At 43.5% G+C, this 26289-nt stretch overlaps 1 protein-coding gene across 5 annotated transcripts in view; it reads right to left on the minus strand.

The window, feature by feature from the left end:
- Positions 1-686: 686 nt before the first annotated feature.
- HTR1E (5-hydroxytryptamine receptor 1E) overlaps positions 687-26289 on the minus strand; it is a 146542-nt gene continuing 120939 nt past the window's right edge. For 2 of the 5 annotated variants that reach the window (XM_077487290.1, XM_077487292.1), the window contains exons 2-3: positions 15427-15529; positions 687-2909 (exon numbers count right to left, since the gene is read on the minus strand). In XM_077487290.1, the coding sequence (XP_077343416.1) occupies positions 1662-2765 (1104 nt within the window). In that variant the 5' untranslated portion in view covers positions 2766-2909; positions 15427-15529 and the 3' untranslated portion in view covers positions 687-1661. Of the gene's footprint in view, positions 2910-15415; positions 15530-26289 lie in introns of all 5 variants that reach the window. The other 3 variants (XM_077487289.1, XM_077487291.1, XM_077487293.1) reach the window with 2 other exon arrangements.

The raw sequence follows: 26289 nt of genomic DNA on the forward strand, positions 1-26289 counted from the left end.
ACAAACCAGCACATCTTTAGAATGCATCTAGGGATTCTGGCTTTCCTTTTAACCATAGTTTAATGACAGAATGTATGCTATAACAGGTCTACAGCTTTACAACAAATTATTTTTACATTGTCAAGAGGATATTATTTATTTTTGTTATGCTGTAGTCATCTCCGTTTGACAAAATTCATATTGATTATCTACTAAAACTTCAATGCTCAGAACCAGGTATAAAAATAGCAAGCAATTTGTTGATTTATTTTCTGCATGATGTATTTATTTAGCCTGGGGGTTTGTAGGCATCACCACAGCTGCTGTTTATAAGAGGACACTGTGACATTTGCCATGAGCAGGAAGATGGCACCAAACATTTTTATAATAAATCATAACAAAGCCTAGATGTCTTTTTTGAAATGCTATATAATGCTATTATTCTGTAATGGAAGAATGACTTCACTTGTGATCCTGTAATGATCTTCTCTTACAGGAGAACTATTTTGTTTTCTGAAATGGGAAGCATGAAAGAAAGCAGAGACAATAATGTTTAGAGGGTAAAGTGTTTGCTATGTCTGACTTCACATCAGTCTGTTTCTTTGGCTACCTGCAAGGCACTGTCATTTGCCCTATAGATTTTGATGGAATCCATGTAAAAAGACCCAGTAGCAATGAGATAAAAATAATTTCTGATGAAACCTACATGGTATTAATAAATTAATTTAATTATTTACATAAAAAAAATATATTAAATTTATGAACTGAATTCCTGATTTAGTTGGGTTGATTTACTACAGGAGCAGAAAAAGTTCTCTTAGCAAAGTAAAGGGTTGATTTACTATAAGCAAATAGACTGCACACTTTGCAAAGTGCAGTTGTGCAGTTGCTACAGAGCGTATAACTGATCCGAAGCTCTACTGACTTCCATCATCAATCATGTGCAAGCAAAATGCAGTTTTTTAAAAATTTGCTTGCACGCAATTGGGTATTCTTTACAAAGTGAATTACCTAATTTACTAAGTTCTGGAGCAAATGCCCATGCAGAGTGCAATTGCACTATGCAAAGTGCACAGTCTATTTGCCTTTAGTAAATCAACCCCTACTTAGCTTAGTAAATTGAAGTCCTTTTCAATCATACAAGTTTTATAAATACTGTATATTTCTTTTGCACATGTTTAGGTATTCAAAATGAACATTCATCATATATTTTAAGTATACACTCAAATTGCTAAGTGAACATTCTTTACTACTTAAGTAAATCAGCCCCGCTACCTGTTTTCCATGCAGTTTTTAGAAAGAAGCACAAATGGACTCTTTGCAAGTTTGTTTATACAGAAATGTAAACGCTTTATAGGCTCATATGGACATTCAGCACTCATACCAAGGAAAAAGCACAATGTTTCGTAAATCACACTTTAAAATTTGGTAATAGTAACAATCCCCTAACATTACTACTGGGAATATGTTACCATTTATTATAAAATTGATGTCTGATTTTTCTTTTAAAAACAGAGGTAGAAGACGGCATTACACGACAAGACATAAAAGAAAAGACACCAAGCCAAGATATTTTAAAAACATAGTCCTAACCTGACATGATTCAAAAGACAATCTTTTATAATGTGGTATTTTCTCACCTTTAAGGCCTATAAGACAGTCAGATGCCCTGCCTGGATACTTTATGAATGCTCTTTGCATCTAATAAGTTTTTTAAAGGCTATCTTAAAATCATCATTGAAACTAGTGTAAAGAAGTGGATTGATTAGCGAATTCACATACCCTAACCAAGTCAGAAAATCAGCCACTTCTGGTGATACAGTGCAAAGACTAAGCCCAACAACAAGCTCTTTGATGAAAAATGGCAACCAACTCAACATAAAAGCTCCTAATATAAGTCCCAGGATACGAGCTGCTTTCCTTTCTCTTGAGCTAGAGATCTGCTGCTGTCGGTCCCCTGTCAAGTCAGTGTCGTTGTCATATGGCAGAGTCCTCACGCATGCAGTCATCTTCTCAAATTCTATAGTAGGATCTGATGTGGAAAATTCTGACACACAGAATGTCTGTGTGAGCTTGCAATGGGCAAACGAGTTTTGGCTGTCATTGCTTCTGTTGCTTAAATGGCGGCTTGATCCTCTTTTTTGGTAAAGGCTTTTTGCAGCATGGTATATTCTATAGTACAAAATAAGTATTAAAGTCAAAGGTATATAAAATGCCCCAAATGTGGAGTATATTGTATAGATCACATGATCATGCTGAATAATACACCTGCTGGGGGTACTTATATTGTGATGGTTTCTCCAGAATAGAGGTGGGATAGAAATGAAGATTGAAATGGTCCAAACTGTTAAGATCATTACAGCAGCCCGCTTAACTGTACGTTTCCTGGCATATTCAATTGCATCGGTTATGGCCCAGTATCGATCAAGAGCAATCACGCATAAATGAAGGATCGAACAAGTACAGCAGGTCATATCCACACTAAGCCATATCTCACAGATTACATAACCAAGAGTCCAGGTATCCATAACAATGTAGGCAATGCTTAAAGGCATTACCAAAATGGCAACCAAGAAATCAGTAAAAGCCAGTGAACATATTAAATAGTTGGCAGGTTGGTGTAGTTTCTTGGTTGTGCAAATGGCAATAATCACAGCCGAATTTAATAATGTGGTCAGAGTAGTTATTACAGCCAATGCCAAGGAAATCAGCATTTTTTCCGTGACGGTTTTAGATTTATTTGTAATTGTTTCTGCTGTGCAATTTGTAAAATTCATCTTTCTCATGTAGAATGCCAAAGAATTTTCAGGCGTTAGTTGGTGCTCATCTTGAACTTGTGCACTATTTTCCCAAGAAAAGATTCATTATGTGCAGAAGCCTTGACGCCAGAGTATTCTAATACCTCTTTCCTCTTCTTACACATGGCTAGCCTGGAACATAGAATCAGTTTAAATAACATTTATTAGAAGAAAGAAATGACTTATCTTTGCTGTTTGTGAATCTATAAGCACAAACATAACATTGACTTTTACATCTCCTATTGGTGTAATCTGACCTTAAGGTGAATTTTACAGAAAGCCCTATTACACTACACTACAGGACGTGTTCAGAAAAAAATATAATACATATCTTCTAGCATTAATATGTAATGCTATTTTGCAGCTTATGTTGAGGATCTGTGAAATTATATCCTGCTCCTGATGTGGTAAGGAGGACAGATGGGGGCATAGCAGAGAAAATCATGTTCAACAGTATCAGGAAAAACGAATGACAACAAAATGATAAAAAAAAAACATGTTGCAGAAAATAATACTTTTACAACAAAGCCAGAAACATAAAAATCATTACTTACTATGTATTTTTATGTTTTGTGAAATTTACAATTGAAATCTTTTATTAAGTATTTTAGGATAAGTGTAATCCAATAATAAAGAAACCATACATCATACATTCTCCAATATATCTATAAAGTTAAAACAATAACATCAGATATTCAATAGCAGATGCAATGTCCAAAGATGTTAAAATAAAGTGATATGAAAAGACATTGGGGTTGATTTACTAAAGGCAAATCCACTCTGCACTACAAGTGCACTCCAAGTGCACTTGGAAGTGCAGTCATTGTAGATCTGAGGGGAAGCTCTACTGATTTTATCATCCAATCATGTGCAAGCTAAAATGCTGTTTTTTATTTCCCTTGCATGTGCCCCTCAGATCTACAGCGACTGCACTTGAAAGTGCCCTTTCAGTGCACTTGTAGTGCAAAGAGGATTTGTCTTTAGTAAATAAACCCCATTGTGGAAATAGACCTCATAGGACATGTTAAGTTTTTAATTAAAGTGATTATAAAAGCACCTTACCCCTGCAAGATTGTATAGCATGGGACTAAGAGAAAACTCTGAATGTACCAGATGCTCCAGGGACCACAGAGACACTATGCATGTGCTTTGGTGCTGCCCCAAGCTGCATCTCTACTGGTCTGGAGTGGTCACCACTATTAATAAGGCATTCCAGGTCACTGTCCAGATGGACCCAAGCCTTTTGTTTTAGGAATCCTAGATGACCTCCCGATTGAGGACAAATCTAAACACGCTATAGCCAGGGCACTCTTTCAGGCATGAAAGCTAATTCTCAGGCATTGGAAAGAGTCAGACACTCCCACCATACGGGAGTGGACTACACAAATGGCAGACACCCTGCAACTGGAGAAGTACATTTTCCAGCAACAGGGTCAATCGGGGAAGTTTGAGGCTATATGGCCCCTATGGCTAGATACTTCCGACCTTTGTCCACTGGATTTGGTTCTGGAAATACTGCTTCTTTAATGTGGAGGTTATCACTGGATAATGGCTGGGTCCTGGGCAGTCAAATTACACATATCCAATAGAAATGGGCATAGGACAGGGGGAAATTGTATTCAACTTCCGAAAAAGAACAATCTCCAAAGCTCTACAAATGTTTACTTCAGTTAGTGTGCAGAATTGTCACGAATGTCATGTCTACCTCAATGCAGGTAGTCAGACACTATAGCTGGCTACTGTATGCTTCACCTATAGCAACCCTCTTTCCCTTAAGACAAGCAGACCTACTACTGGTACTTGGTTGCCTCCAGGACTTATACACAATGCTTTATTGGCTGGCTACCACACTAGGGCAGATGCTAGCAGAGCAAACAGACTACTTACAGTTAGCAGACAGATAACAGGGTTCTAAGACAGTCCAGGTAATAAGGCAGGCTGAGTTCAGGGAATAATCCAATATCCGATCCAATGACAGTCTAGGTAATAAGGCAGGCTGAGTTCAGGGAATAGTCAGATATCTGGGTCATACACAGGGGTATCAAACAGCAAGCAAGGCAGACAAACGGGAGGCTCAATCAAAAACAATGCAGGTAACTGTGTCTCTATCACAAGCAAGGGATAGAGTGTTTGTTTACATATATCAGGCGACTGATCAGATCAATCACCTGCAGGTGAACATAGACAGGGGGAAAGCAACAGCTGGGTGCTGGAATGGGAAACAGGGACACTAAGTGATCATAACATTACCCCCCCTCTAAGGAGGGGCCCCCGGACCCCCAAAGACCAGTTGGACATCCAGCACAGGACCTCCAGAGTGGGCAGAGGTCCGTGGAGCCACGAGGTCAGGCTGGTTGGCACGGGACGTATCAGAGGGGTCAAGCTGGACAGCTGAAACACGAGTGGAATACAAAGAGCCCTGAAAAAATGATTGAAAGCCCCACCTGGTCGAATGAGGCAGTTTATCCTAAGGGTGGATTAAACCTCTTAGACTGGTTAGAGAAGTAGGGTGAGGCCAGGCTACAGAAAGTCCTGAATAAGAAAAAGCAGGAGGCACAATGGGCATTGATGCAGTGGCTGAGCGCAGCGACTGTCTGAATTGCATCACCAGAAGGTCCTGAGTAAGAAAAAACAGGAAGTTCAATGGGCATGGGCTGAACTGGCGTAACTGATGCAGTGGCTGACTGGGCCGCATTGCCAGGTGTATCGACTGTCTGAATCAGATTGCCAATTGTAGCGACTGTCCGAATTGCATCACCAAAGAGTCCAGAATAAGAAAAGGCAGGAAGTTCAATGGGCATGACCTGGACTGGCATAATTGATTCAGTGGCCGACGGGCCGCATCGCCAGGTGTTGTGACTGTCTGAATTGCATTGCCAGAGAGTTCAGAATAAGAAAAAGCAGAAAGTTCAATGGGCATGGACTGGACTGGCATAATTGATGCTTACTGGGCCGCATTGCCAGGTGTAGTGACTGTCTGAATCGCATCGGCAGGCGCAGCAACTATCTGAATCGCAACACCAGGTGTATCGATTATCTGAATTGCATCACCAAGTGTAGTGACAGAGCAACTTGCGGACAAGTTAGCCTGGCTGTGTGTTCAAGGGAGTTTAGCGACAGGCAAAGCTAGGGGTAATTCAGGGGGCTTGACTTCTGAGGATTTAGAGGAAGTTTCCAAAAAGGGCTCAAGGCTACAAGACAACGGATAGGCTCGGTTTCTAGGAAGAGAGGTTTCAGGCCGTGGCCATTGGCTGGATAGGTGGCCTGTAGAGAATTTAATAGACTTGTCAGCGTCTTTTGTTATAACAGTGTCATATAAAGGTACATGGTTATATAAACTGTAGTCACATTTACAAAAGTTGTAATGAACCGGATCTGAATAGGACTGAAAAAAAGGCACGTGACTGGTACTGGCCACAAAAGAGTTATACATGAGTTATACAAGAGTTATGCAACTGGTCAGCAGTTTTAAAGCAATTCTGGATGCAGGTCTTGGAGCAGGACCCAATCTTCTCTGCAGCCCAGTCTATGTGCAGGTTGTTAAGTCTAAGCCATGGATACGCCAAAATAAGGGGATAAGCAGGAGAAGAGATCAGGTAGATGCTGATTGTCTCCCTGTGAAATTCCCCAATGGTGAGGGTAATAGGTACGATACACAAGGATACCAGACCCATGGACAAGGGAGAATTCTCACTGGCTAAGACTGAGAAGGGCCGGTGCACCTTATGCCTCATACACACGATCAAACAATCGGGTTGAAAAGTCCGGCAAACTCAAGTCCGCAGGACAATCCCACCGTGTGTAGCCTCCGGGATACTTTTTTGACCCAAAAGTACTGCTGACTTAGAAAGTAGTTTTGCACTCCAATCTTCCTGCCGGACTCGCATTTCGGCGGACAATCCGGCCGTGTGTATGCCAGTCCGCCGTACTTTTGAAATGAACGGACTTTTCCCGCCCGGAGAAAAGTCCGCTCATTTCGAGCGGGTCTCCAGGTAGGTGGGGCCCGCGAAGGAGACGTCGCTGGCCCCCGCCACCTGGTATGGACTTAAAGGGGAACCCCAATGCCAAAAAAAATCGGCGTGGGGGTCCCCCCAGGTCCACATCAGACCCTTGTTCGAGCACGCTACCCGGCCAGCCAGGAAAGGGGGGGACGAGCGAGCGCCCCCCCCCCCCCCCTCCGAGCCGCACCAGGCCAAAGCACCTTGTCCCCATGTTGATGAGGACAAGGGCCTCTTCCCGACAACCCTGGCCGTTGGTTGTCGGGGTCTGCAGGCAGGGGGCTTATCAGAATCCGGGAGCCCCCTTTAATAAGGGGGCCCCGGATACCGGCCACCCACCCTATGTGAATGAGTATGGGGTACAATGTACCCCTACCCATTCACCTGTGAAAAAAAGTACAAAAAAAAACAACACAGGGTAAAAATAGTTTATTGCACAGCTCCGGGGGTCTTCAGTCTTCGGGGGTCTTCTCACCGGACTCCTCCGCTATCTTCTGCTAGCTCTTTTACTAGCGGAGGAGCCTGGCTTTCTTTCTCGCCGCCGGCCTCTTCTTCCAACTTCGGGGGTCTTGTCCCCCTCTTCGGTTCTTCTGTCGCCGCCGCCGGTCTTCTGTCGCCGCCGCCTTCCGTTCTTCTTCTTCTTCTCCTTCTTCTCCTGGAGATGTTGACTCAACGCTCTCTCCGGCTGCAATGCCAGGGACACGCTGCACGGCGACTTATATAGGGACAAGGGGAGGGGTCATCGGTTGATGTCACATGGGTTGATGTCACATGGTGACAGTCCCAGCATCCTCCGGGACTGTGACATCGTAAGGGGGCGGGGGTCACCATGTGACATCAACCGATGACCCCGTCCCTTGTCCCTATATAAGTTGCCGCGCAGCGCGTCCCTGGCATTGCGGCCGGAGAGAACGTCAAGTCAACATCTCCAGGAGAAGAAGAAGAATGGAAGGCGGCGGCGGCGGCGGCGACAGAAGACCGGGCAACCGCCTGTAAAAGAGCTATAAGAAGGCGCGGTGGCCCGGCAGAAGAACCGAAAGGGGGGACAAGACCCCCGAAGTCGGAAGAAGAGGCCGGCGGCGAGGAAGAAAGCCGGGCTCCTCCGCTAGTAAAAGAGCTAGCAGAAGATAGTCCGGTGAGAAGACCACCGAAGACGGAAGACCCCCGGAGCTGTGCAATAAACTATTTTTACCCTGTGTTGTGTTTTTTTGTACTTTTTTTCACAGGTGAATGGGTAGGGGTACATTGTACCCCATACTCATTCACATAGGGTGGGGGGCCGGTATCTGGGGGCCCCCTTATTAAAGGGGGCTCCCGGATTCCGATAAGCCCCCCGCCCGCAGACCCCGACAACCAACGGCCAGGGTTGTCAGGAAGTGGCCCTTGTCCTCATCAACATGGGGACAAGGTGCTTTGGGGTGGGGGGGCCGCGCGGCCCCCCCTTCCCCAAGGCACCCCCCATGTTGAGGGCACGCGGCCTGGTGCAGCTCGGAGGAGGGGCGCTCGCTCATCCGCCCTTTCCTGGTCAGCCGGGTAGCGTGCTCGGACAAGGGTCTGATGTGGACCTGGGGGGACCCCCACGCCAATTTTTTTCGGCGTTGGGGTTCCCCTTTAAGTCCATACCAGGTAGCGGGGCCAGCGACGTCTCCTTCGCGGGCCCCGCCTACCTGGAGACGCGCTCAAAATGAGCGGACTTTCCTCCGCGTGTGTGAGCGAGTCCGTTCATTTCAAAAGTAGGGCGGATAGTACGGCGGACTTAGTACGCTGTATTAGTCCGCTGAAAAAGTACCGTGTGTGGGCAAGTAGTCCGTTCGGAAAGTCCGACGGACAGTTTGGCGGGAAGTCCGCCAGACTAAGTCCGCCGGATAGTCGGCTACGTGTGTACGCGGCATTAGTCACCGGAATCTGTAGACTGTGTGCTAGGTCCCTATCAATTAAATTGCTAGCAGCACCAGAATCAATGAACATGGAGAGGTGGTGGGAAAACTTAACAGAACTAAGTTGTGCAGGAACAAATACGCCATCTCTGAGGGAAATAGACACAGTATGGTCTATGGAAGCAGACCCCAACTGGACTAGACTCTTAAAGTTTCTTGGCTTATTAGGACAGCTAGCAACAAAGTGGCCGTGGTTGCCAAAATATATTCAGAGATCCTGAGATCTCCTTCTAGCCTTTTCCCCAGAGCATAAATAGGTAGCTCCAATTTGCATGGGCTCATCCTCCTGTTGAGGCAGAGAGGGCTCAGGAAAAAAAAAGAAATGGTGGGCAGTGTACTAGGGGGCAAAGAAACAAACCTTTCTGTATGCCTTTCCCATAAACTTCTGCCTATACAGATGGCTACTTGCATGGCTTCATTGCTTCATTAAATGACTTTGGTTCAGGGTAGTGAACTAAGGAATCATTGATGGAATCAGATAAGCCTAACCCGAATGGGGTCATTTCACCCTGAGTCAAGTGTCCAGCAGCGGAAATCAGAACAGTATTGCTCAGTGGTGCGTTACCCATTAGCTTCTGCTGAGTGGGCACGATCAGGGTTATCTTAGAGTAAACCCAGGGACTTGAAAAAATCTTCAACTGACCCTCTGGCTGGTTCATCTGTGGAGAGACTAAACGCCCAAGACTGGGGATCCCCCTGCAACCATGTAATAATCAGGCTGAGCCGCTGTGCTTCAGAACCAGAGGGGTGTGGTTTGAGCTTAAAGTATAGCATACAACTATTTTTAAAGTTAGAAAGTACATGGGGGTCAGACGGGCTAAGTTTAGGCTCTGGCTTCTGCGTTACAGCTGGCATGTCAATTTGCAGTTGAAGTTCCTCAGGAAATAAACGGGCCTGTGCAGAGCCCATTTTGACAGAAAATTTTGTTAAAGGCTTATGATAATGCCACAAATGTCACATCTACCTCAACACAGGTGGTCAGACACTATAGCTTGCTACTGTGTTCTTCACCTATAGCAGCCCCCTTTCCCTTAAGACAAGCAGGCCTACTGGTACTTGGTTGCCCCCAGTACTTATACACAATGCTATAGTGCCTGGCTACCACACTAGGGCAGAGCAAACAACAGACTACTTGCAGTTAGCAAACAGATAGCATGGTTCTAAGACATTCCAGGTAATAAGGCATGCTGAGTTCAGGGAATAATCCACTATCCGATCCAATGACAGTCTAGGTAATAAGGCAGGCTGAGTTCAGGGAATAGTCAGATATCCGATCTGGGTCATACACAGGGGTATCAAACAGCAAGCAAGGCAGACAAACGGGAGGCTCAATCAAAAACAATGCAGGTAACTGTGTCTCTATCACAAGCAAGGTCAGATCAATCACCTGCAGGTGAACATAGACAGGGGGAAAGCAACAGCTTTATGTTTTTCTGGATACATATTCATCTTCTTTCTTGTATTAATCTTTAGACACCCATGTCTATCACATTGACAATATCTATATTAATTAGGAGACTGATGCAGGTGATATTTGATGCTCAACCACAGGTGCACCTCTAGCCCTCGGCTACCCACCTGGGATTTTGGGAACCTAATGCTGTGACTCCTCATAAGCCACGCTGGGACGGTCTGCTGCCCCCCCCCCCCCCGACTGGTGTGCAATACCGGCCGGGATCTTTGGTGGGATCTGATGAAGGACTTTACCCTGACGATATAGGTCCAGGAGACACTGTGCAACACGATGCAAGTGGTAATTATAAAGATAATATGATGTAGTTATAGTGATCAGATTTTATTATATCACATTTTGTGTTTTTTCTTGCATGTACTTCAATTTATGCTACTGCTTTTACAGCGTACAAATCCTCTGAAGAAGACCTGGCGGGGTCGAAACGCGTTAGTAATTACCATCATTGTAGCACTTGACTATTCTACAATATTATATTTTGCAAATGTTCCCACTTGCGCTGGTGCTTTAATGTTTATATCTCCTGTACCACAGCTCTTATTTTAACCAATTATCCTCCCACATTCACTATTTAAAATAAAATTCATTTAAAATGTATTTGATATTTTGTCTAATAAAATTGAAGTCAATTCTTATTCCTTCACAGCATTTTTTTTTCTTCATTATTTTTATTTTTTTCATTATTTGCTGCCTAGAAAACCCCATATGGGGGAATTTCCTTCTTTGACAATTCTCCGGGGTATGCAGCGTTGTCCTTTTCTATGAACGGTGTCCCCTTTTTATGTTTTGAAGAAGTATGAGGCGAGAAAAGTTTCTTCACTCTGTCTGTCCAATATGGCCAGTGAATATGACATAAATTAAAAAAACACAACCTACTGGGGATCTACATCAAAGTCCCATCATGCCATTGCCTTTGGGAGTCTTGCTCTTAACTGTCAGCCTTGCAATGCCTCATGGGATTTGTAGTTTTTCAACAGCTGGAGAGGCACCAGTTTGAGACATCTGCTCTAGACCCTCCCGAGCAGGATTGTGCCTCCATATCAATCTTGTGGAGCACATGTGGAGTCAGGCCCTTGATTATATTTAGCACTAATCATGGCCTGGATCTAGGGAGTTGCTGGGACTGGCTGCATTTCAGATTTCACCTGTGCCCCCCCCCCCCCCCCAGGCCGTACACCCTATGGACATTGTGCCTGGCTGCTGAAAGAGTTTCTCTCTTCATCCCAGCACTTAGGGCCAAGATAAGTGGAGGGCAGCCTGGAGAAGGGAACTAAAGTGAAAAATTAAGGGAGTAGTTACAGTGAAAGAGAGGAGAGAGCAGGGAGAAGGTGTGGGCTATGCTGTGCTCCCCTCCTGCTGTCATAACAGCACTCCTCTATGTAGCAGGTGACACAAAATTGCTAGATTGTACTGTGCATAGTTTGATTACCCGCCCCTTATCCACATTTCCTGCTGTCCCTTGGAGGACATAGAGGGCAGGTAATCAAACCCTGTGTGTACAGCCCGATGTAGGAGTGATCCTGTGTCACCTGCTGCATGAAGGAGCGCTGTTCTGATAAGAGGAGGAGAGCACAGCACAGCCTGCAACTCCTTCCAGCTCTGTAGCAAGTTTTAGGCAGGGGAATTGTACTGGGACCACAATGGGAGTAGTGGAGGGGGTAAGAAACACCAGTGCTTGGGATGGGATAAGAGGTTTGTAGAGGAAGGGGGATGATGGGGTTATTTGTGCTAGGAAAGAAAATTTGGGGGGGATTTGTGCTCAGAGGATACATGGGGGGATATGTACTAGGAGGGGAGATTTGGGAGATTTTTGCTAGGAGGGGGTGGGGGGATTTTAGTTAAGAAGGGGAATGGGGGGAATCTGACCCACTGTTCTCCATCCTGCTAACCCCACATCCTCCTTCCTGCTGACCCCTGTCCTCTATCCTGCTGACCTCTGTCCTCCATCCTGCTGACCCCTGTACACTGCCCTTCTGACCACTGTACATTGCCTTTCCGACATCCTTTCTCCTGCCCTGCTGATTGCTGTCCTCTGCCTTTGTGACCCCTCTTCTCTGTCACACTCTCCCTGTCCTGCTGATCCTTGTCTTCCATCCTACTGATCTGTGTACACTGTCCTGTAGAGCCATCTCTTCTGCCCTGCTGATTTGTGTCCTCTACCTTTGTGACCCCTGTCCTCCACGCTGCTGGCTGTGCTAGGAGGAGTAATGGGGGATATGCGCTAAGAGGGGAGATTGGGGGGATTAGTGCTTGTAGGAGGTTAAAGAATTTTGGTTAAGAGGGCAAATGAGATGGGGGATTTAACTTCCTGTACCCCGTCCTGCTAACCCCTGTACAATGCCCTGTCCTATTCCTGCTGACCCCTGCCCTCTGTCCTCCTGACGCCTGTACACTGCTCTACTGAACCCTGTCCTCCATCCCGCTGACCCCTGTCCTCCGTCCTGCTGACCCCTGTCCTCCGTCCTGCTGACCCCTGTCCTCCGTCCTGCTGACCCCTGTCCTCTGTCCTGCTGATCCCATCCTCCATCCTGACTACCTCCTGTCCACCATTTTGCTTACTCCCTGTCCTCCATCCTGCTGACTTCTGTCCTCCATCCTGCTGATTCCTGTACACTGCCCTACAGACCCTCTGTCCTGCTGACCCCAGTCCTCCGTCCTGCTGACCCGTGCTGATCCCTGTCCTCTGCCTTTGTAACCCCTATCCCCCACCCTGCTGACTGTGCTAGAAGTAGGAATAAAGGGGGGTAATGTGCTAGGAGGGGGATTGTGGGGATTTGTGCTAGGAAGGGGTGAAGGGATTTTGGTTAAGAGGGTGAATGGGGGGGATTTGACTCCCTGTACTCTGTCCTGCTGACCCCTTTACACTGCCCTGCTGACCTCCTGCCTTCCATCCTGCTGAGGCCTGTACACTGCCCTACTGATCCCCTGTCCTCTTTCCAGCTGACCCTTGTCCATCGTCTTGCTGATGCCTGTACACTGCCCTACTGACTCCCTGTTCTCCATCCTGCTGACCTCCTGTCCTCTATCCTGCTGACCCCTGTCTTCCATCCTGCTGATGCCTGCACACTTCCCTACTGACCTCCTGTCCTCTGTCCTACTGATTCCTGTACACTGCCCTTCTGACCACTGTGCACTGCCCTTATGCCCCCCTTTCCTCTGCCCTGCTTATCCCTGTCCTCTGCCTTTGTGGCTCCTCCTCTTTGCCATACTGACCCCTGCTCTTTGCCCTGTTTACCGCGTCCTCCATCCTGCTGACAACTGTACATTGCCCTGTAGATCCATCTCCTTTTCCGTGCCAATCTCTGTCCTCTGCCCTTGTGACCCCATCCTCTGCCCTGCTGACTGTGCTAGGAGGAGGAATGGGGAGGGGGTAAATGTGCTAGGAAGGGGGCTTGGGGGGATTTGTGCTTGGAGAAGGTGGACGAATTTTGGCTAAGAACAAATGGGGGGATTTGACTTCCTGTACCCCATCCTGCTGACCCCTGTACACTACCCTGCTGACCCCCTGTCCTCCGTCCTGCTGACCCCGTCCCCCATCCTGCTGTCCCTTGTCCTGCTGACGCCTATACACTACCCTACCAACTCGCTGTCCTCCATCCTGCTGACCCCTGTCCTTTGTCCTGCTGATCTCTGTACACTGCCCTTCTATCCACTGTACAATGTCCTTCTAACCTCCCATCCTCTATCCTGTTGATCCCTGTCCTCTGTCCTTGTGGCCCCTCTTCTCTGCCCTGCTGACCCCTGTCCTCCGTTCTGCTGACCAATGTACACTGCCCTGCAGACCCTTCTTCTCTGCATTGTTAATTCCTTTGCCCTTGTGACAACTGTCCTCAACCCTGCTGACCCCTTTACACTGCCCTGCTGATCCCTGTCTTATGTTCTGATAACCCCTGTACACTACCCAGCTGTCCCCTATGCACTGCTGACCCCCTGTACACTAGCCTACTGATTCTTTTACACTTCCCTGCTTACCGCTCATCCTCTGCCCTGCTGATCCCCTGTCCTCTGCCCTGCTGCCCCTGTACACTGCCCTGATAACCCACTGTACACTGCTCTACAAACGAATGGCCTTTGCACACTGCCCTAGAAAACGAATGGCCTCTGTACATTTCCCTACAAACTTCCGACCCTATCCAATGTCCAGTTGACCCCCTGTACACTGCCCTACTGACTGCTATACACTGCCCTGCTGAACTTGCATTCTCTGCCCCCTGACATTATTTACTGCACTCTCACATCAGACAGGGTAGATCTGTTCCTGGCATTAATTAGGCAATTTGTGCTGCCGGGTGAAAAATCTTAAGGTTGGGGATTCCCAAGCCCTCTGTAAGTTTAGAAGCATATAGTGTAAATTTGTTGTTTGTAGGTCTTTTAGTGCCCCGTTTAAAAGTGGAGTATCCTATTTTGAAGTATTATCATCTTTCTTCTAGGGACTGTAATGGGGAGAGTGCTAAAAAATTTTTTAGCAGTGTTGATCCTACCAAACTGGAAACGTAATTGTGAAATTTAAAATGGCAAGTTAATTTTGGTTGGATTTTAACTGTTAGCTCAACAAATGCTGTCAACTATGCAGTGCAAGTACATCTAATTTGTCTGGTATGCCCTCACACTATATAGTTATTGGTAAATCTTAAGATTTTATTATTGTATAATACTATTGTATTGTTAGCATAAAGTGGAATAAAACTACCCAACTATATCTAATCCTAAAAATATTCCATCCCCCTCCTTCTACCTATCCTGCCTAACCTATAGTTGTGTACCGATTTTCAATCTGCTCCAGTCCAGTCACATGATTTTGCAGCTCTGTGTAAGGGAGGGCTTGACAAGCTTGTCAATTCCAAGTTGTGACATCCCCCATAGGCTCCAATGGCTCCGCTTTTGTCAGTGCTCCCTCCTCTCCCCTGCAACATTCACTCACTGACACAGGGGAGCCGGAGTTGGGAAATCACATTAATGGAGCTGATTAAACATAGGTAAGTACACACACATCTTTTTTTTCTATACAGGTTATGTGGGTTTGGCAAGATAGATAGGAGGAGAAAGGAAGTAACATTTTTAAGAATAGGTAATTGAAATGGCCTAGGCTTGTTTCCTATTAGTTATTGTGATAAAATTAAAAAGACTTATATTTGAAAATAATTTCTCATTTAGAATCTGCTATTACATTACACAGTAATACTATAGCGCTAATATATTAATTTTAAAAAGCAATCAGAAATATCTCAATACCTGAAACTCACCAGCCTTTTACTGGTGGGCAAGGGTCTTCTACATTCCCACTCCTTAGCCACTGTTGTACCTGGCATTGCAAATCAGTTCATATGACCATGTATTAGGACCTACCTGGAAGACACAAAAAGATATACATTTTTATTGTGATTCATATATTTTCAGATAAAATATAGTTATACAACCATTACTAGATTCATAGCAGGAGAAAATAAAGCAACTAACAAAATGAGTTACAATAAAGCATGTACAGTAAATAAAACAAACAGTATAACCAAGACCACTACAGTTATAGTTAATTATGTTACCAATCTTATCATATACTATAGTCTTTTTTTTTTATTTAAATATTCTTTATTCCATTTTTCACATCAAATACAAAATCAATAAATATAAACCCAACATCATTATTCCACCAATCTATATATACATACATTTTCTTTTACTTTTTCTCTATTTCCCCTTTCTCTAAATCCAGTACTCTCACTTCTCCTTATTTTTTTTGCTATTCTTTAGATGTCCAATCCCACTATTATTTATTCTAGGAAATTCCCTTTTTCTTCACATCTCATATAGGGTAACCAAGTTTCTCCAACCACGGTTTCCACATTTTCTCAAATTCCCTATAATTCCCTCTCTGTGTATATACTACTTTTTCCTTCCAAACTGTTTCCTTTACTGTATTAATCCATTCTTCTACAGTGGGGGACGTTCTAGCTTGCCATCTTTGCATTATAATTTTTATAGCTTGAAAAAGGCATCTCAACACTTCTTTAAATGGTCTTAACATACCCCTATTTCCTTCTCCTAGTCCTAATAAGCATAACCTAGGTTCCATTACTAACTTAATTCCATAGGTTTTATTTATAGTGTCAATCACCACCTGTCCAATAACGAAATAATTTTGGACACCTCCACACCATATGCAGTAAATCCCCCATTTCCTGACATCTGGGGAAATTAGCATCTGTTCTCCGTCCAAACTGAAACAATCTCTTGGGGGTGTAGCATACTCTATGTATCAGCATTAGGGCTGAAATTTTCTGAGCTGGTGAAACCAATACCATATGTCCCCTCTCCAACACCTTACTCCACTGCTCTTCTGTAATCTCTCCTACATCAACCTCCCATTTTCCCCTACTTTTAAGACTTTCCGCCCCTGTTAACACTCCTTTACAGATATGTGGATATATTTCTGAAACAAATCCCCTTTTCTTGGCCTTAAATAACTTTTAAAGAACTGGGAATTTGTTCCATTCTGGTCCCTGATTACCAAACTGTGCATTCAGGGCATGCCGAATTTGCAAATATTTATAAAATGACTGATTGGGAATTTCAAATTCTGCTCTTAGGGCAGCAAAAGTTTTTAAAGTACTACCCTCATATAGATGGATCACTTTATCTATCCCTTTAATTTCCCACTCTTGGATATATCCCATTGCGACCATTTCCTGGAGATTCCTGTTGTTCAACAATGGGGAAAATTCTGTCAATCTTCCTTGACCATTTAACAACTTCAGAACTTTCCAAACCTTAATAACGAATTTTACAGTGGGATTTCTATAGGCAAAATAATTTGACTCTAATACCTCAACCAGGGTCCTATGGGACGCTCCCATTATCATTAAACTCCCTTCCCCTAGTTCTTCCCTACCCCATAGGGGTTGCTATTGTGCCGCTAGAAAAAAACTTCAAGGATGTGGTACCGCCATTCCCCCCTCCCTTCTTGGTAGTTGTAATGTCTGAAGACTAATTCTGGCCTTCCCTCCTTTCCAAATCAGGTCTCTAAACAACGCATCAACCTTTTTAAACCATTTCTTATCTATCCATACTGGCGTGTTATGTAACAGATATAGTAATTGTGGCATCCACAGCATTTTAATGAGATTACATCTCCCCGCCACTGATAGTGGAAAACGCTGCCAGATATCAGATTTCTTTTTAAATCTGGCCAGGAGAGGTGTTAGATTATTACTTATAAATTCATTGGGGTCTCTTGTTACATATATTCCTAGGTATTTCAGTTTCTTCACAACTTCCAATTGAGGTATCTCTGGAGTTAATTAGTTCTCTATGGGGTCAATTGGCATAAGTGCCGACTTCTCCCAGTTTATTACCAGGCCCGAGAGTCTTCCAAATTCCCTGACAATGCCCATTTCCATCCTAAGGGAGTTCACCATGTCTCCCAGGAAGAGGAGCACATCGTCTGCATATAATGCAATTTTCTCTTCTCTTGACCCTCTCACAAATCATTTCATATCTGGGTTTGATCTAATTGCTATAGCTAGTGGCTCCGTAGCTAATGCAAATATAAGAGGGGATAGTGGACACCCCTGTCTAGTCCCTCTTTCCAGTATTATCTTACCCGAATAATAATTGTTGACCCTTATTCTTGAACTTGGTCCATTATACATTATTTTCAACCAATTAATAAAACGAGGACCAAAACCAAACTCCCTCAACACTCGCCATATATACACCCACTCCAAACTGTCAAATGTCTTAACTACGTCCAAAGACATAATCGCTCTTGTTCCTGTATTTTCTATAGGCATCTGTATAATTAGGAAAGCCCTCCTAACATTCATACTAGTCGATCTCCTGGGGATAAATCCTGTTTGGTCTACATGTATGATTTTGGGGATAATTTTATTTAACCTAATTGCCATTACCTTAGCTAGAATCTTTACGTCAGAACAAAGTAGGGGGATTGGTCTATAAGAAGTGGCATCCAAAGGATCCTTCCCTTCCTTGGGGAGCACTATTATTGTGGCTTCTGTCATTGATGTCGATAATTTCCCCCCCTCTTCTGCCCATCTTAACACCTTTAAAAGCTACAGGAGCAATACTTTTCCATACTGTTTGTACGTTTCCACCAGAAGGCCATCCGATCCTGGGGATTTCTGATTGGCCATTTCTGTCACTGCTTGTTGTATTTCATGTAGCGTTATTAGGGCCTCCGTTTCCTCTCTATCAGTATCCATAAGAACCGGAATCTTTATATTCACAAGAAAGTCATCCAATTCCTTACCCACTGCGGTCCCTCGCGATCTATATAAACGTTCATAATAACCCTTAAATGTATCTGTAATCTCTGATATTTCTGTTGAGATTTCTCCATTTAATAACTTAATCGCAGGGACCACAGAGGGCGGGGAGTTGGTTCTCACTAAGTGAGCCAACATCCTTCCCACACTTTCCCCTTCTCCAAATGCTGCTTGTTTCTGAAATAATTTCTTGTTTTCTGCCTTTCTAATTACTACTGCTCTATAATCTCGTTGTTTATTTAACCATATTCTTTGTTTCTCCAAGAATGGATATTCCCTTTCTACTTTCACCAGCTCCCTCCTAATCTCACTTTCCCATTCTCTTGAAGCTTTTTTATTTTGTGTTACTTGCTGAATTAATATACCCCTTAGAAATGCCTTCAGTTTGTCCCACATCACACCCCTTGTTACCGATCCCTTATTCAATTCCACAAACTCCTTTATTTTATTCTGTATTCTCATCTGGGTTCTTCATTAGGTCAAACCAGAATGGGTTAATCTTCCATAATCTTGGGGATCTTTTTCCTGCTAAATTTATTGTTGTCACTAGCAAAGAATGGTCTGACACTCCACTTGGTTGGTATGTTACCTTTCTTATTATCTGTGCTGCCTCTTCATTTCCCAGCGTCAGGTCTATTCTAGAAAGTTATGCGTAGGAGCTTGACAGACAGGAAAACTGCTGGTCCCCTGGGTTCCACACTCTCCATATATCAAGTAACCCTATCTCTTGTGTAAATTGATATAAATGGCTCTTATGCCGCGTACACACGACAGGACTTAAGTCCGGCAGACTTTCGACGGAGTTCTGACGGAGTTCTGACAGAGTTCTGACGGACTTTCCGAATGAACGGACTTGGCCACACACAATCACACCAAAGTCCGACGGATTCGAACGTGATGACGTATGACTGGACTAGAATAAGGAAGTTCATAGCCAGTAGCCAATAGCTGCCCTAGCGTCGGTTTTAGTCCGTCAGACTAGCACACACACGAGCGGATTTCTGGGTCCGGCAGAGTTTTGGCGGAAAAATTTGAAGCATGTTCCATTTCTAAAGTCTGTCAGACTTTTGTGAATCAAAAGTCCGTTGCAGCCCACACACGATCGAATAGTCTGCCGGAATCATTCCGTCAGACTTTGGATGTTGAAAAGTCTGCTCGTGTGTACGGGGCTTTAGATCTACTATGCACCTGTACTCCTGGTGGAAATCTGTCCAAGCTCCTATTCATCACTTCATTAAAGTTCCCCATAGCTATTACTGGTATTCCTGTTTTTCCCCACAATAAATTCTGTTAATTTGTACATTACTTCTAACTTAAATAGCGGAAGAATATAAACAGTTGCCAAAACAAGTTCCATGTTCTCTATTACACAGTGCAGGAAAATATATCGTCCTTCTTCATCAATAGCTATTTGCTTACAGGAGAACATTATTCCACTCCTGACAAGTACGCTTACTCCTCTTGAATAAGAGGAATGCACGGAGTGGTATTGATATTGAGATTTTTTAATTCCCCATTGTACCTTAATCGGTTTAATAAGGTGCGTCTCCTGTAGGCAAACCAGCTCTATCCTGTGCAGCTCCAACATATCAAGTACTGCTGTTTTCTTCACTGGGTTACCCATCCCTCGAACATTCCATGACCCTATATTTAATACTCTGAACTCCATGACTGATATAAGGAAACAAGCAAACCAAATACCAAATAACTTTTCCAATTTACCTTCTTAAGACCATATATATACCAGTGCACATTCATTTCTCTATCCAACTTAATGCTCCACTTTCTTTGCCTAATTTTGTGTGTTGTGTACCTACATTTTCCACCTACTTGTGCTGTATATTGATTTGTTCTTAATTTTCTCTTATTACTTTTTTGCCCCCTTTACCTCTAACATAAATATAGTGTATTTCTTCCACTCCTTTAGTGTCTCCCACCCCAGCCTTCTCAACATATCACCCTCCCTACCCTACCCCCACTTCTCTAGGTTAACCCTAGGGGTTCTTCTCATGACTGGTACTTACATCCCCTCTTTACTCTCCCCCACCCCTACTCCATTCTCCCTCCCCCAACCCCCATCACCCAACTCCCTCTCACCTTTCACGTTTCCCTCCTATTCTTTCTTATGTGTCTCTCCCCTCCCTTCCTTCTAAATATGTTTATACTAACTGCTCATTCCCCAATATTCCCCCATGTGTCACATCAAATCATCTCATCCGGATAACTAAACTCCCTTCCTTTTGCCCTAAAACGCTTCGTCAATTGGTCCTTTTTTTCCTCTAACCATGTTGCTGCTCCCGCGGGGGTATCAAAAAAATGAGTTCCCTCCAGAGCTACCACCCGCAATCTAGCTGGGTATAATAGCGCATATGTGACATCATATTCATGCAGTCTACGTTTAACTGCCACAAATTCAGTTCTACGTTTCTGCAACTCATGTGAGTAGTCTGGATACATTGAAACCCTAACACCATTAAAATAAATATTCCCTACCTCTCTGACCCTATGCAGCAAGGTTACCTTGTCACTTTAATTTAACAACTAATAGCATTGCTCTAGGGTATCCACCCGAAGGTGGAGGCCTGAAAGGGACTCTGTGTGCTCTATCTATTAAAAATTGTTGTGAAAACGTCTCTCTCCCAAACAGTTCAATAAACCATTTTTCCAAGAACTCGGTTGGATTTGGTCCTTCACTCTTCTCTGGAAGACTCACTAGTCTTACATTCGACCTTCGGGAGCGGTTTTCCATTTCATCAATTTTTTTATCATTACTCTACCCATCTGATCTTGCAAAATTTTAATCCTCTGTTTTTGTGGGCATATGTCATCCTCTATTTGACTTATTAATCCTATCCTCCACGGCCGTTATTCTTTCTACTGATTTTTGGAGATCCCGCCGTATCAAAATTATTTCTTCCTTTACACCCATCATCTGGTCCCCTAATGATTGCCTACAAATATTAACAGCGGTAAGTACATAATTTAGTGTTGGTGTTCCCTCTGCCTGAGGGGCGAGCCCTGCCCCTAGTATAGGTTCAGGTCCTTTCATTGCTGAAGCTCTATTGCCCCCTGCTTTACTTCCTGCAGTTCCTGCTGTTACTATCTGTCCTGTTTGCCCTTGACTCCTCCTGTCTGATGTAGTTTTAGATTGGGGTTGCTGGGCTCCTTTAGTCGGGGTGTGATCTAGATTGTGGGCATATTTCTCCAGCTTTGATGCCACCGACGCCACCTGAGCCCCCTTTTCCTCATCTTTCTCTTTTGTAGATCGTAATGATTGCAAACCCACATTTTCCTGCGCCAACTGCTCCTCCCCTTACGTCTTGCTGACATTTTAACTCCTTATCTGAAAGCGCCCCCCACCAAAAAAAAATTTAAAAAAGAAAAAACCCACCAGGGGGTGTAACACTCTTCAACAGTTCTCTGCACTTTCTCCCATACAGCAATCAGAAAATGTAAAATAGATATAAGCAGGGGAAAAGAGAAAGGATTCCTGCAAAGTCCTATACACTTTTTCTTTTCTCTTATGCGGCAGTCAGGAGGTATATATGTATTCTGACAGTCTTATATACTTTTCCATAGACGTAGGTAGAAACAGAAAACAAAAAACCCCACCAGCGTAATAGGTCTTATACAATCCTTCATAGGTAGCTTCCAGGTAGCTGTTAATAGTCTTTACCTTACCCTTATTAGCCCGCAGCAGACTACAAGGGACTGAAAAATGGTCTTGCTGACATTTTAACCCTTTATCTGAAAGCGCCCCCCCCAAAACAAAACCCGCCAGGGGGTGTAACACTCTTCAACAGTTCTCTGCACTTTCTCCCATACAGCAATCAGAAAATTTTAAATAAATATAAGCGGGGGAGGGAGAAAGGATTCCTGCAAAGTCCTATACACTTTTTCCTTTCCCTTATGCGGCAGTCAGGAGGTATATAAGTATTCTGACAGTTATTAAACTCCAAAACTCCCGGCTGCCAGAGACTTTATGTTTAAAAAAAAAAGGGGAGAGAGTTCACTTTACCAGTTTTTCTTTGCACCTCCTTCTTTAATAGCCCCGAAAGCTCTCTATTACCACCACCTCAGTAGCCTGGCTTGCATTCACATCCATCGAATGTTTACTTCCAGGATTCGGCACCCCTCCAAGCTGCTCCTCTTGGCCCCACTCTCTCGTCCTGCAGCCACTGCCGTGCCGTCGCCGGTGAGCTCTCACGCTTTCCCGTGATCTCGCAGAAACTCTCGCGGGAGTTTGTGTACACTCGCACAGACTCACCGCTCTTCCATCACCGTTGTTCATCGATATCGCTAAGGACAGACAGACATGAGAGAGCTCCACATCCCACCACCGCAGGTACTCATCGATATGCTGCACCCGTTTTCCAGCTGGCCAACCTTCAGATCTTAGAGAGAGGTATCCAAACCACCAGACTTCCTGGAGGGTTCATTGGCGGGTGAAATCGCAAACCACAGCAGAGACACACCTGTCCTCACTCCTCACACATCTCCCACACCTCCATCACCATCCGGTCGCTCCCCCCACCCTCTATAGTCTAATTAGTGGGGGTTTTAGTAGACCTAAATGTAAGGTGCAAATGTGCTTTCAGCTAAGCCTTTTTATAATCACTTTGACCAAGCTCATCTCAGATTAATGTTTAAACAAGATAAAGGCAATTTTACAGGAAAAGAAACAACTTTACTTTAATTTCCCATGTTGCTGCCATTGTTTCCATTCTCGTTCCTGGTTATGAAAGCAGTAAATCTGAATTTTACTTTTGCTTTGCTTTGAAGTGTGTATAATACAATCTGGATTATTCTATCTGCTTTCTCAAAGCCATTCCACTGGATGCTTGTACCCTATACTACCTTCATTCACTGTATCACTAAGCTGGAATGATTTATATCGATTAACACATTATACAGTAATTCTTGAACAAAACAGTACTTTTATGGTAAGGTTTCCCTGTTGCTCCCATATTATGTGGTACTGAAGAATATTCAGGCTCACATTAGTAATATTTATTTTGGTATTATTTGGCATTAGCCAACAAAACTTGTTTTTGTTTAATGGGGAAATTATAGCTACCAGTGGGAACTTTGTATTTTATTAAGCTTTTCTGTTCAGCACATGCTGAAATAAGATATGAGCCACACAGAGCGCACAGCTTTCAGTGAGTGGCTTACTCAGGGATATATATTATAGACCGGTTTGTAGCACTGCAAAGCAGGAGGATGAGCATGCAATTCAATTTAGCAATTTTGTCTCTCTCTATATACATAGTGTATGTAAATAGAAAGTTTAAATAAGAACCAGATTTTTAAAAAATGTATTTGTTAATTAGATATTGCACATCTATCGCATCTCTTTTGCTTGTTAAATGTATATTAAAAAGTCATTACTAGGGTTGAGTGAAATTGAGAGTCTCCCTAAAATTTTGGCTGAAATCAATACATTTCAGCAAATTATTTCCATTTTGATGAAATGCATGGGAGTTAATAGGGAAAAGTCAAAATTAAGGTGATATTAGGTGGGTAATGGATTAGTGACCTTTTAAATAACTCCAAGGGGTACAACTCTTATGAAATTTAATAAAAAACTATTGAAACATAATAGCTCCGATGGGTTAAAAAAGCTTCATTCAACTATCTGGAATCTGTTTTTTGCACCAATAACAGCCTCTTCATAATTTTATTTTTTCACAGAAAGGAAACAAACAGACAGTGAACGAAGATTAAAACATTAGGGTGTCAGTACACAGATAACCAAATACACCATAAGGGAAACAAAAACACAAATAAAAAGAACACTAAATAAAATAAAATAAACTGCCCATAAGTATAGCCCTAACAAAAAAAGTACATTACAGTAAGTAGATTTTTTTTCAATGAGAGAACTTGAGAGTTTCCATTTTGCCAACATTTTGCGACAGGCAAAATCATTTTTTGCATAAATTAATCCATTCATCTCTATTCATTACAAATAATTTTAAGCATAAGTAAGGAAGCTGAAGTGATAACCTAAACTATGGTAGCACAGACAGATATTAATAAAATGGCCTTCAACATTGCGGCATCCATTTTAAGAACCTGTATTGTTTTTAGAATCTAGGCTTCTACTATTCATATGCCAATGGACCTGTTGGACTGGTTCATGGAGCTCACGCAACAGGAAGTGATGTTGGCAGGAAGTAGTGAGAGGAAACAAAGGACTTGAACTCCATGTGCCATGTGCCATGTGCTGAACACAAAGGAGCAGCAGAAGTTTTGGGGGACTTGTAATGCTTTGTGTGTCTTTTATTGTTTTTCCTACAATTGTACTGTATGTACAGCATTTTGTTTAGTACAGCACATTAATACACTATAGATGTTTTTAATGCTACCTTGGTTTATTGCTAACCCTAAAAGACACAAAGCAAAACACCACACATGGACATACAAAACATTTACCCTAATTCAGACACCCCTTGTGTAAACTAAAAGTCACCAGAGTAGACTGCTTGGCCCAGGGCTGTCACCTGAATGAGTTGCATGTTTTACGACACCTGCAAGTACTGGGTATTACCTTTGGGTGCCGATGAATAAAACCTGTTGTTTTTCCCTGAATGAGCAAATTATCAATTTGCTTTAAGGCATAGCAACTAAAAGCTAGAGTAAACATGCTTGTGACAGCAAAAGTCTGATGAGAGCTTTGGTTGGAAATTCCAACCGCATGTATGCTCCATCGGATTTTTGCTGGCGGAATTTCTGCCAGCAAAAGATTGAGAGCAGGTTCTCTATTTTTCCGACGGAAAAAGTTCCTACCGGAAATTCTGTTCGTCTGTATGCAATTTCGTCATGCAAAAAAACACGCATGCTCAGAATCAAGTATGAGACGGAAGCACTCAGTCTGGTAAAACTATCGTTCGTAATGGACACAGCACATCCGTCATGCTGTAAATTTTTGGATATTTTAATGCAGCGCATTCTTTTTTTCTTTATAATCCACTGCTGCTGCTCCTGACCTCTAGGATGCCAGGACCTTATTACGCTCCTTCTTGTATGTTCTCCTCAAGCTACCAATTTTCTTGTCCAAAAAATTGCTGTCTGCGTTGAGGACCTCCATCTTCACAAATTCAAACAGTTTCTCCAGCGCTGCATTCCTAGCTTGTCTGTTATGGTATAAATTATGTTTGACTTGCCACAAACTGGGCAGCTCCCTGTACCTATCTATAAACTGGCTCATAAACTCTGGCTTTTTGAAGGGATTCATTATTTCTACGAGACAAAAAACAAGAGAAAAACCATAATGTCAAGCTAAACTCTCATAATCTTATCACAATATAGACCTCAATCTAGAAGCAGTATAGGCCACTCATGCCCCAAGTTAAAATGTTACCTTTGTTCATATACACCGTGCATGCTTGAAACTCCGGCCGTGTCTCCCGTCCCAATGTTCTTTCTAGATTATTCCCCGCCCGTATCTTTTGTCGCAGTGGAAGAGGAACATGGTGGAGACACAGCAGGTGTGTAATAGGAGGAAAGTCCGGAGCAAGAAACATCCCGATCCAGGAAGAGATTTAAGGCGTCAAATATGTCCTTTGGTGAGATGGTGGACATCTTGAAGAGGGCCGACTATTATGGGAAGCATGGACCGTACCCAAACCCAAATGTGAGAAAGGCCAAAATCATGACCAAAGTTGTGAAGAGTCTGCGCTGGAATTTTGGGGTATATAACGATACAAGGAGCAACTGAGGAAACGCTGGTCAGACCTGAAAATGAGGGAGCAGGATCAATACAGAAGGATCAAGAGAGTGCTTCTAAAAAGTATTTGTCGTGTGTTTCTTTTATTATTATTA

This window comes from Lithobates pipiens, unplaced genomic scaffold (genome assembly GCF_037356315.1).
Source record: "Lithobates pipiens isolate NorthernLeopardFrog02 unplaced genomic scaffold, aLitPip1_a1.2 Scaffold_18, whole genome shotgun sequence".
NCBI classification, from domain to species: Eukaryota; Metazoa; Chordata; class Amphibia; order Anura; family Ranidae; genus Lithobates; species Lithobates pipiens.